The sequence below is a fragment of the Suncus etruscus genome, chromosome 15 (genome assembly GCF_024139225.1).
Source record: "Suncus etruscus isolate mSunEtr1 chromosome 15, mSunEtr1.pri.cur, whole genome shotgun sequence".
NCBI lineage: Eukaryota > Metazoa > Chordata > Mammalia > Eulipotyphla > Soricidae > Suncus > Suncus etruscus.
In genome coordinates this window covers 39,165,482-39,178,412 of record NC_064862.1, presented here as the reverse complement: position 1 = coordinate 39,178,412, position 12,931 = coordinate 39,165,482, and the positions used below count along the sequence as shown (strand labels likewise).

At 34.3% G+C, this 12,931-nt stretch overlaps 1 protein-coding gene across 1 annotated transcript in view; it reads left to right on the top strand.

The window, feature by feature from the left end:
- RYR2 (ryanodine receptor 2) overlaps positions 1–12,931 on the top strand; it is a 685,578-nt gene that overhangs the window by 560,871 nt on the left and 111,776 nt on the right. The window contains exons 72-74 of the mRNA XM_049789034.1: positions 2,435–2,605; positions 3,859–3,918; positions 11,146–11,280. Coding sequence (XP_049644991.1) covers positions 2,435–2,605; positions 3,859–3,918; positions 11,146–11,280 — 366 coding nt within the window. The remainder of the gene's footprint in view (positions 1–2,434; positions 2,606–3,858; positions 3,919–11,145; positions 11,281–12,931) is intronic.

Genomic DNA, 12,931 nt, shown 5'->3' with positions numbered 1-12,931 from the left:
TTAATCAAGCTCCATTGTCTGGAGAAAGAACAGTAACCAAATATATAAAAACAAACAAACAAATCTAACCCAATTATATTATAGATTTATAGATATAAATTAAATTATAGGTTTAATTTTCTTCTTTATCAGTGAATTGTATTCCTATAAATGTTCACATTTATATTTAATTCTTTTGTTCAGTTTACAGATTTCTTATGTAAGAAGAATTTTTTAGCACTCATAGGAATTCATTGATCTAGTGTCTCTCAAAATTGAACAAATTATAATTTTCTTTATTATGGTTTTATATTTGTATTATAAGATCAAACCATATATATGTTCCTTCTGCTTTTACAAACATAAATGAAAATATTATTATGATTCAAAAGCTGTCATTAAATTATTTAGATTTTAATATGTTGGATATGATTGGCTTGCTAAAACTATATAACCTGTATTAGAAATGTATTAGAAATTGGGGCCGGAGAGGTGGCGCTAGAGGTAAGGTGTCTGCCTTGCAAGCGCTAGCCAAGGAAGGACCGCGGTTCGATCCCCCGGTGTCCCATATGGTTCCCCCAAGCAGGGGCAATTTCTGAGCGCTTAGCCAGGAGTAATCCCTGAGCCCCAAAAACCAAATAAAAGAAAAAGAAAAAGAAAGAAATGTATTAGAAATTACAGAATTGGCACCAATTTGTTAACTTATAGGATTTCCCAATTGGGCAATTATTTCCCAATTGGGAACTTATTTTATCACTAAGTCTACTTTTTTATTTTATCCTTTAAAATCACGAATCCTGGGCTTCAGGTATAGCTGATGAGTAGAGAGAGCTCTTACTTTGCATATTTGCCATAGGTTTAAACTTCTAAACTGAGAAAAAAATTAAAATTACAAATTAAATCACCATTTCATTATTTTAGTATTTAGTTTGTTAATATAGATAATATTTTTGTTTTTCCAAATAGAAAATGAAAATGGTCTCTTTTAAATTTTTACAAGTAAAAATAGTATTAATGAATAAGTTACTTACTTTTATTGGAAAATGAATGGTTGTTTTATTACAGTAAGAATTATGGTGCCGGCGAGGAGGCGCTAAAGGTAAGGTGTCTGCCTTGCAGGCGCTAGCCAAGGAAGGAATGCGGTTTGATCCCCTGGCATCCCATATGGTCCTCCCAAGCCAGGAGCAATTTCTGAGCGTGTAGCCAGGAGTAACCCCTGAGCACCAAACGGGTGTGGCCCCAAAAAACAAAACAAAAAGATTTAAGAATTAATATACTTCATGTATCAATATATGCACACAGATGTAATAATGACACATAAAATAATATATATTATGTCAGCATCATAATAACATATTCAATGATTGAATTTTGTTAACAAAAATTTAACTTATATGAAGAAATAAATGTGTAACAATTATTTAAAATCTGACATAAGAACATGGTCTTTTAATTAATAAAGAACACTTATTACCCAGTTGAAATTGTGCTGTCATTTGAGGCAAACTTGTGGCCAGAGTATAAACTTTATCAATATTTCATGTAGTTTATCAGATAGATCATTCAGAAATAATATCCAATATTTAAGCAACACTGATACGTATGGTCGGGCTTTTTCCAAAAGAGAAGGTTTGGGAAACAAGTCTGTAGGACTTGTAAAAAGCAAATAAATTTTATAATAGTGCTACATATATTTACATTTGTGTTGTTGACAAAGCATGCATTTGTCAGGAAAATATTATTCATTATTAATTTTTCTCTTAAGCATTGGAGTATCTTACATGACTGAAAGATTCATCTATCATCTACTTTGCTAATATTACAATGTGCCTTCTTTAAACATATAAAGAAATGCTTTTCAGGAATTGTAATTTTTTTGAACGCTAAACATATGGGACAGAATTAGCAAGATTCTAAGAAGGAAAGAGAAAAGCAACTTCAGTCGAATTTTAGAGTAGAGACTAGATTTAGTGACATAATATGATTGACAGTTATTTGCCTTGCCTATGATAACCTGGGTTTGATCCCCAGGACCCGATGGAATTCCCCAAGCAATGCCAAGAATGATACGTGAGTGTAAAACCAGTGTAAAACTAGTCCTGAGCACCATCAAGTGTGGTCCAAAACCCAAAAAACTGATATGAAAATTTCAAGAAAATAGGGATTAGAAAATGAGGGAGATAAAGCTACTTTTAGTCAGAAAATGTTTATAGGGGCTGGAGCAGTGGTGCAAGCGGTAGAGCGTTTGCCTTGCACCCACTGACCTAGGACAAACTGCGGTTTTTTTCCCCTGGCGTCCCATATGATCCCCCAAGCCAGGAGCGATTTCTGAGTGCGTAGCTGGGAGTACCCCTGGGTGTCACTGGAAGGGGCCCAAAAAAAGGCAAAAAAAAGTTTATAATTTTATATGTGAAAAAAGCCACATGGTGGGTAACACTGAATATTTATTTCCCAGGCAGCTGTTTCTGATCAGGAAAGGAAGAAAATGAAGCGTAAAGGAGATAGATATTCAATGCAGACCTCTCTTATTGTAGCAGCTTTGAAACGATTACTGCCCATTGGGTTAAACATTTGTGCTCCTGGGGATCAGGAGCTCATTGCGCTGGCCAAAATGCGATTTAGTATGGTAAGTTGTTTTTGTTTTGTTACTTTTAAATGCCAGTGGGAATGATGACTTTACATCCGGAATCTTAACTGTTTAAACTCTGGTAACTCACTGCTCTATATCAGTATTTTATTTGTATTCAATATTTTAATGAGTCTAAGATTCACATGTAATGACTGCCTATTTTTTCATATAGAATTTTGTTTGTTTATTTGGGGGTGCACACCTGGTGACTCTCAGGGGTTACTCCTAGTTCTGCGCTCAGAAGTAGCTCCTAGCAGGCTCGGGGAATTATATGGAATGCTGGGGATCGTACTCAGGTACATTCTGGATTGGCACTGTGCAAGGCAAACATCCTACTGCTGTGCTATCACTCCAGCCCCTCCATATAGTATTTTATACAGGTCTAAATTATGATAATCTTCTTCAGGGTATATTTAAGAAAAAAATTAAAAAAATACACAAAGAAGTCATTGTAGCCTAAAAATAAATTTCATATGAACTACTATATAAAAACCAGTGATAAGAAGTATCTTCAAACTTATAGATTGTGATTTTGTAACTGTTAGAAGCATGATTCATTGTACTGAGTGGTTAAATAAATTGCAACTTTTACACTAGCAGATCTGGTTTACAAATAAATAATTCTAAAGATTTCTTTATAGCCCACAATTTTATCTCTTTATTTTAACAAAAATGAGATTTCTACTTGATAATTATGTAAATTAAAGGACGTATTGTCTTCCTCTGCTCCCACAACGGAATACCCTCTGTCCAGAGTTTGATGCTCCAATATAAATAAATAGACAGCAAGGTCTGCAAGTTGCAAATCTTTTGGCTGTTCTTAACATCTGATCCTCAGGAAATCTTGCTTGTCATTACCAAACAATAGATGATGTAACTAAGTATTAAAATTATTTTGAGCCTATTTCAGAAATTCTAGAAACATGACTCTCATTAAACCTTAGGAACATGTTCTATTCCCCATCTTGTTGTGAACTGATTTTATTTTTACCATGATACTTACTTTGCTTTCTGTGGAGGTAATATTTTTGCCTATCAACAAATCACAGCTCAGCTTCAAAATAAAGAAATAAAAGAGCCCCAACCTAGTTCTGCATAAGAACCACCCTCCCAGTTTGTGGCAAACATATTAATCTGGTAAAGGTGCTTATTCATAAATGAACTGCTTCAAAGGGGCTTTGATTTACAACTTATGGCATGACAGTTGGTGGCTTATCAGACCTCTTTTGATAATATTTATTTCTTGACAGAAAGACACTGAGGATGAAGTACGTGATTTAATCCGTAGCAACATTCACTTACAAGGCAAGGTAAGTCAAAATATATTTTAAAGAATATATAACACTTACAAAATAAAATTGCTTTAAATAGTGTATTTAGCAATTAAGATACAAAAAATGATCAGTTATTGCCTTGTAAATCTTTTTGTTTTAAAGATTATTGACATAACAAATGTTGACATTTTATGGCAATCAGAATTTGTAAAGCTTTGTGAAAAAAATGTTACCAGTTAAAATAGAGGTTAGATATTTCGGACATATTGATGAGGTCGCGGATTCTTGACACATGGTAACAGGTGTCTTACATATTTGAAATCTTACGTATAGTGTACAAAACTAATTGCATATTCTCGAGTCATTGATATACAGAATGAATTGAAAATTGTTGCTTAAGGAATAAACAAATTATCTAGAAGTAGAGTGTATCTTTAGAAGAGAAATGTGTATAGACATCAAGATGTAATATATATTTTTCTAGTGTATGAAAGAATTTTTCAATGTAATTTTATAATTTTTAGGCCTTATATTATTTGGATTTTTTATGCTAGTGATTTTATTATTCATTTATTTGGAAAGCTCATTATGCAATGTAAGAAGTCAAACTATTACTTCAACTCAGTTCCTTTTTATCAGCTCTCTTTTTAAGTAAATTTTTATTTAAGTATGAATATGTTCAAATGCTGAAAAGCAGTACTATATTAACGTTTAGGATTCTAATATTAAAATATAACTTTAAAAATAACTACACCATTTTCTTTCTCTTAATACTTTGGCATATAAGACAATAATGGTTGTGGGTGCCTTTATAATATTTACAATGCTAAATATTTATTTAGAGAAAATTTCATGTGTGATTTGATATATAGCATGTCATACATTTAGCAAAACTTTTTCAGAGGAAGTTAATTTCTAATTGAAGATTATTGATATTTGGTTTATGAATAGATTGTATGTCCTTGTCTCATCACTAGTGGTTAAGAACAAAAAATACTCAATGCCTCTTATAAATGTTTTACAAAAGCCAATGCTATTCCCATACCAACTCAGCCCAGTTTAACTGGACCCCAGTGTGAGAGCCCCAGTTTCAAACTCAGAGCCACAAAATGTCACTGACAAGCACATTCCCAAATGCTTTATGTGATTTCAAAAGCCTGGGACTAGATTTGCACACAATCTCTGAGGAACTTACTTACCAAGACCAGAGCATTTCAGAAAACCTGAGTTCCATGCCAACATGTGTTCCTAGAAAGCAATTTAAAACATACCCACTGGTGAGAAGCACATGGAATAGGATCATCCAATGTCATACTGCTCAGACAACTAAACACCAGATACAAATTAAAAGCTAAGGAACTCGGCCATGTCAACAGAAAGTGAAAAAGTTCAAGTAATTCTCAGTTACATCAGACTTTTCTCAACTGTCCAAAGAAAATTTTAGAACATCAAACACATTAATGGTTAATAGTTCAAAAAATCATTTGAATAGAGAATAAACCTGAAAGAAATTCTAAAGTGATAAAAATGGAAGAATTCATTCAAATCGAAAAAGTGATCTAAAGAATAAAATAGGGGATATAGGTGGTAGGGATGAAAATGTCAATAATGAAAGGTAAAGGGTCTTGGTGGTTTAGAGGAAAGATAATGTGTCCATCAAAATCATATATTAAGGAGCTGGAGTGGTGGTGCAGGGCATAAGGCATCTGCCTTGCAAGTACTAGCCTAGGACGGACCAAGGTTCAATCCCCCGGGGTCCCATATGGTCCCCCAAGCCAGGAGCGATTTCTGAGCACATAGCCAGGAGTAACCCCTGAGCATCACAGGATATGCCCCCGCCAAATAAAAGTCATATATCAAGAGTTAAAGAAACAGAGCAGCAGCAGGGTTTGTGATGGAAAAGTGTCATTTCTGTACCTAGGTCAGTGCTCTGAGAGAACAAAAGTGCCAGTATAAGGGGAGAGGTCTTCAGGGCATCCAGACTGTGCTGTGCCTAGCCACATAAAAAAAAAAAACAAAACAAACCTAAGGCAGACAGACAGAGCATCAACAGGGTCCTCTTTGTGGCTAAGAAATGCTATATCTGCACCCAGGTTGACAATGAACAGTATGGTCCCTTTACTTGCAATCATTCAGCCACAACACAACACACAAAAAACATCTTCAGACTGTTATGTTCACAGTGGGAAAGCAACATAGAATTGTACCATGCTAAATGAATCAAAATGATGGCTCTCAAGACCCAACAAACATCAACCAGCACTATAAACTCTCTGACAAGGACTTTAGACAGGAAAATTTGAGGATGTCCAAGAAACTCAAAAAAATAAAGTTGAATGGACAGCCAATAAAGTTTAAGAGTATATAAGAACAGAAATGAAAAATCTTTAAACAGAAATGGAAGAACTAAAAAAACTTGGTAGATAAAATGAAACCTTATGGGAAGGCCTCATCTGCAGAATAACAGCTGCTAACATCAGAATCACTGTGCTTGAAGTGCATAGCACCTACAGACACCTGTGAAGATGGAAAAAAGAGTCTTAAAATAAATAAACCATTGACAAGAGAACTTTGAGGTGAATTTAAGAGAAACAACGTAAGAGTCATTGACATCTCAGACTGCCAGGAAGACAACTCTAATGAAGAAGCAGCAGTCAAAGATATTGCTGAGAATTTCCCAGAACTAAAAAGTACATGTAGCAAAACCTGGATGTCCAAATGGTATCAGCTAAAAGAAAATCCAAGGCACTTCCTAAACAGAATGTTGAAAACTATAAGTAGATCTAAAATACTGAAAGCAGCAATATTAAAAAGGAAACCTCATACAAAGGAGCAGCCTTAAGATGTACAGCATACTAATTAATGAAAGGCACCTTTCCAACACAAAAGCCATGGTTGAGTAGAGTGAAAAAAATGCAATGAAATGAATACCTCACCAAAAATCCTTCACCCAAACAGACTTTTATTCAGATTTGGATGAAATATATTCAACGTCACAAATATACAACAGCTCAGGAACATCATAGACTCAAGATCCACCACACAAACACATCAAACTTTTACAAATAATGGCAAAAAATATTGTATTACAATAATCTTTCTCAATGTCAATGGCCAAATGCACCAATTAGGACATTTAGAGTGGCATAAAGGATCTTTAAATTAAATCCAACATTCTGCTACCTGGAAGAAACACATCTGAATACTCAGAGAAAACACAAAATAAAAATCAAAGCTTGGAAGGAAATCCTTCAAGCAAACAAGCCCCTCTTTAAAAGCTGGGGTTTCCATTAGGCATTAGAAAACATAAATGTCATTAGACTCAAAAATGTCATAAGCAAAAAAGAGAATAATTTCTTAATAAGAAAGGAATTTGGGGCCAGAGTGCTAGCACAGTGGTAGGCTGTTTGCCTTGCACATGGCCGATCCAGGATGGATTTTGGTTCAATCCCCGGCATCCCATATGGCCCCCAAGCCAGGAGCGATTTCTGATTGCATAGCCAGGAGTAACTCCTGAGCGTCACAGATGAGGCCCAAAAAGAAAATAATAATAATAATAATAAAGGAATATGTACAAAGTGATGAAATCACTCCTAAACATATATGCATGTAATGATATGTAATGCAATGCAAGAAAAATACTTTTAACATATGCTAATAGACTTAAAGAAAGACATCAATAGCAACACTATATAATTGGAGACTTCAACACCACATTCACTTCTTGATAGATTACCCAGAAAAAAAATCAGCAAAGTAATATTGACTTTGAAGAGGGGGCTTAGTGTATATATATGTATTTATGTATATGTATATATACTTATATATGTGTGTGTGTAAATATATAGGACTTCCATACTCCAACAACCAAATGCACATTCTTTCCTTATGCTCAAGGAACATTCTTCAAGATAGAAAATGCAATAGGTCACAAAACATATCTTTATATAACTAATAGGATAGAAATATTATCAACTATTTTCTCAGACCACCATGCACTAAAACTTGAAGTTAATTGCAAACAGAAATGCAGAAATAAGTCTAACACCTAGAAATTAAACAACTCACTACCGAACAAGTAGTAAGTCAGAGAGGAAATAAAAAGATTCCTGGAAACAAATGAAAATAGATACGAGTATTAGAATTTGAGTGAAACAGCGTAAGAGGAAAGCTTATAACTTTGCAAGAATTCACAGAAAGGAAGGAAATTTGTCTTACAATAACATAATGGCATAGCTTAAGAGATTGGAAGACTACCACTCTCCTTCCCCAGTCTCTAGGCCCAGACTGTCACTTATCCTGAAATCTGTCTTCCCTCCCAACCCAGGCGAATCATCTGAGGGGAGGGATCTCTAGACTTGGAACTGAACCTGGATCCTCCAGGTTCCCGATGTGATTCACTACACCCTTTCCAAACCCAGCCTGTCTCCAGTCCTGAAGTCCATCTGCCTTCTCATCCCCCAAAATACATTCCAATTTTTATCTAGCACTAGTGAAATCTAGTACTTTTTTTTCTCAGACAATATACAGCCTCAAATCTCAGTAAAACAAACCAAAGTACTTAATTGTACAAAGTACTCAATTCTTTTTATATCATTCTCAAATAAACCTGCATGTTTATGGAAATAAACTGTAAGGCAGAAGGAAGAAGAAAAACCTTAAGAGCAATGGAAACAGCATAGGAATCAAGGTATCTCATAGAAATGGGCTGCAAAGGCCACAGAGCTTCAAGGCTGCAAGACTACAATTAGCTGCATAGCCACCAAGCTGTGATTTTTCTGCAAGGGTCTGGGGACAGGCTGGTGGGTGAGAGGAGATGCCCATCCAGAGATGTCAAAATGTAGTGGCCTGGGGCCACTTCCCAAATGGTCCTGGATCACTTCCAAAGCAGCCTGAGAGACAGAGAGCGGGAGACAAGCACACAGCCGGGGGAAGGGGGGTGGGGGCAGAAACAAAGTTTCCTTAATATTCTCAGCCTGAAGTCTACCGCTGAGGTGGGGGGGATTCTGATACAGATAGGTAATTTCCCAGAGAGGGACAGGGGAGACCTATAGGTCTTGGGGGTGGCATCTCGCTAATACTTTTTATCACAGGCCCTCCTCAAGCCAGCAGGCTCCTCTCTGATCTTTTCCCTACACCACCCCCCACCTCAGTAACTACCAGGCTCTCCTTTTTATATTTTGGGGGTGTCAGTTACAGGGGTGGCTTGTCCCAGTCCTATTGCTATGACAGGGGGGGGTCCCAATCCAACTGCCATTAAAGGGGGGTGTCATCATCCCTTAAAGGTACATCACTCCTTAAAGGTACATTGACTAATTCCCTTAAATACATCAATACCAGGCAAGAAAGAAATGAAATGAAATATCCAAATTACGGAATGAAAGAAATTTTCAACCTAAAGTCCACTACCCAGCAAACCTTTCATTTATATTGGAAGGAAGAATAAAAACATTCTAGGACAAAAATAACTTGCAATATTCATGATAATCAAAGCAACTATAAATGAACTAGAGGAAGGTCACTTATATAAACCAAATAATCAATAGTAATAGCAACAACTCTATACAACAGTCCTTTCTGAAAATAGTTTCCTCGAATGTCAATGGAATAAAGAAAATAATGTTTTGAATAACATTATATACTATAGTTTCTTCTAGCAGTACTCTGACCAATTTATGTTCTGTATTTGGGTAGAAAGAAAGAATAGAACTTAAAATGAAAGACATTAAAAATAAATATTTTATATTCAAATGAAATAGAGGTAATGATCATATACTGTGTTTGTTTTGAACATTTCATTTGATAGTCTTTTAAAGTTAGACATACATATAATATAGATATAAGTTTATGAAATATTATGTTACTAATTCTTTGAATATTGTGAAATTGTATAACTGGTAATCCTAGTGACAGAGATTAATTTCTTATTGATGAATTTTCATATTACTTTTTGTCAAAGATAAGATAAAATATGTACTTAGTCTGTCACTACTAAACAGTCCTCAGATGAAGGACTACATGTGAAAGGACAAATGGTATTTACAAGTCTTTTATTATAGTTTATGTTTACCTATAGTGGAAACTTGTTTTTGACATTTCAAACTACGTTCTGGATTGGATATGACTCAGTGATAATGAGTTTTTATTTACTTTTATTTTATTTTAATTTCTAAAGCTGAACAAAACTTTAATCCATCTACCAGCAGCTCCAACTGACCACTCAGGGAGTCAGCGACCTCTCTAAAAGGAAATGAACCCCACCCAAGGTCATGAATCGGATTATATATGGAAGGACATAAAGAGATTCTAGTTTTTTGATAGTCTTTAAAGTGATTAGCTGTGGACTAGGGTAACCTTCCTACTGCTTCCTTGTGCCCTTTCTCTAGAGGCTACCTGGGATGGCCAAGTAGCTTGGGGCAGTTTTAATGAAAAAATGCTTGAGCATGTGGTCCTTACAAGATGGCATCTCTCCTTGTTCAGAACCCAGGACTCCACAGATAATGAGTTTTTTAATTTGAAATATAGAGAGAAATCATGAAGATTTAGATATTGTCAATTTAATTATGCTACAGGGCTTACTTCTGATTCTATATTCAGGGATCACTTTTGGGTGTATGAATACTAGGGAATGAACTCAAGCCATATTTATGCAAATTAAACACCCTATTAGCTGTGCAATCGCTCTGTCCCTCAATGTGTATCAGTGAAAGCAGATAAAAGATCATTTTGCCTATTTGCTTTCTCAACCTCCAATTCCAACTTAAATCATAATTGAAAGCTCTCTTATATAGAGATTTTTTAATACACAATCAAAGATTAAACTCTCTCATTTTCTCTCTCTCTCTTCCTGTTGGAGGCCTCCTAAGAAGTGCTCATGGGGGCCCAAGGACATTTCTGGTGATATTCAACCATTTGACTTAGTAGTGCTGGCTATGAAAATGGGGTTCTTTGCATAAAATCATGTGCTTTTGACTCCTGTTTATATCTCACTTTCAAATTAGGTATTTTTTAAGGTAAACTATGCTAATTTTTTATTTTTTAATTAAACCTCATTTTCCTCATCCTAATTATATACATTATTTAATGTCTGTCTTATGCCACTAGTGACAAATTTCATGATACAAGATATTTCTCTGGATGTTCTCTGCATAGTGACTTTCTACTATGAAATGCCTGCTAAATCATTACATATTTAATCTAGAGTATATCCTGCAATATTATAATAATTTTTAAAACTTTTATCACTCTCTCTTTTTTTTTCAGTTGGAAGATCCTGCTATTAGGTGGCAAATGGCTCTTTACAAAGACTTACCTAACAGAACTGAAGATACTTCAGATCCTGAGAAAACAATTGAGAGAGTATTGGATATAGCAAATGTACTTTTTCATCTTGAACAGGTTAGAAATTATGTTGATGCAACCATTTTTTACCCATACAAAAATATAGTGTTTGTTACCCATATATTATTACCTATATATACACCCATATATACATATTTAAGTATATATACAGTGGTTACTCCTGGCTACGAGCTCAGAAATCGCTCCTGGCTTGGGGCACCATATGGGACACTGGGGATCGAATCTAGGTCTGTCCAGGGTCAGCCGCATGCTAGGCAAACGCTTTACCACTACACGATTGTTCAGTCCCAATATATTCCTTACCCATATAAAAGTATGGTGTTTGTTATATTAACTGATATCATAACTGTTTTATAACACATATGGTATAAAACATGTGGTCAGCATTTTTATTGTATAAACTATGTAACTGGAAGTTCCTGGCATTTAAATAAACGCAATTTCCAAGTTTATAATTCTTGTAGCAAGATTTCTTTTGATAAACAAAGCCTTTATTGTATTGTCATTAATAGTTCTATAATTATAAAAATTAACAGTATTGAATAATCGAAATAACTATAATGAAAGTTGAGGAGTTATAACAGTTTTAAATATTTTATATTTGTGTCATTTTTATTACTAGTCAGCATATTTGAGACACTATTGCCCTTGCTCAAATTCCCTAAAAATTGCAATGCAACTTTCACCACATTCAATTAGATTTAACAATATTCACAGTATATGGGTATTGTCTCATATTTATATTAAGTAATGCAATAATAGTAATATACCAATACAATATTAGGAAACTTAAAGAGTTTTCTAAATATTCTATTTTATTTATTTATCTTATTTATTTCTTATTCTATTTTAAAAGTATTAAATAGATATACTTAATCATCCATCTGTAGATGACAATATTTGAGGTAATAAAATTTAACTGATGTATATGACTATTTCCAGAGATATTTTAATGTATACAAAATACATACTTTTGTTTAATAATTAATGAATATTAATAAATTACTTTATAACCAACGCGATGGTGCTAGAGGTGCCAGCGCTAGCCTAGGACAGACAGCGGTTCGATCCCCCACCGTCCCATATGGTCCCCAAGCCAGGAGCGACTTCTGAATGCATAGCCAAGAGTAACACCTGAGCGTCACAGGGTGTGGCCCAAAAACCAAAAAAAGAAAAAAAATTACTTTATATCACATTTAGATACATTTTTTCTACTATCAGCTTTTAATTCTCACTGGTTTCTTATACATATCTGAATTTGACTCAATTTTTAAAAACTAGAGATTTATTGAAATTGACTTATCTTTTATTATATTTTATATCACATATTCATAAAATATGTAAGCATGATGTTATTACTGATAAAATAGTAAAATTTATTTTAATAAACAGCCATTCATTTTCTGATAATTTACTGGGAATATTCCCAAATGGCAAAATTATGCCTTCTAAGTATGAAAATTGAATCTTGTTACTCTAGTTCAGTTGTTTATGCTCTAGTATAAAATGTGAAAATAGAAATAGATAAATACTCAAACATAAGACATATCTTGGTATTCAATATTTAGGTCATATATTTCTTCACTTTGTTTAAGGGTAAACCCCTATTAGTTGTCTTTTTTAATGAAATGCTCTAAATATTTATGTTTTGTAATGACAAATGCCTTTTCTCCCATGTTCACCTCTG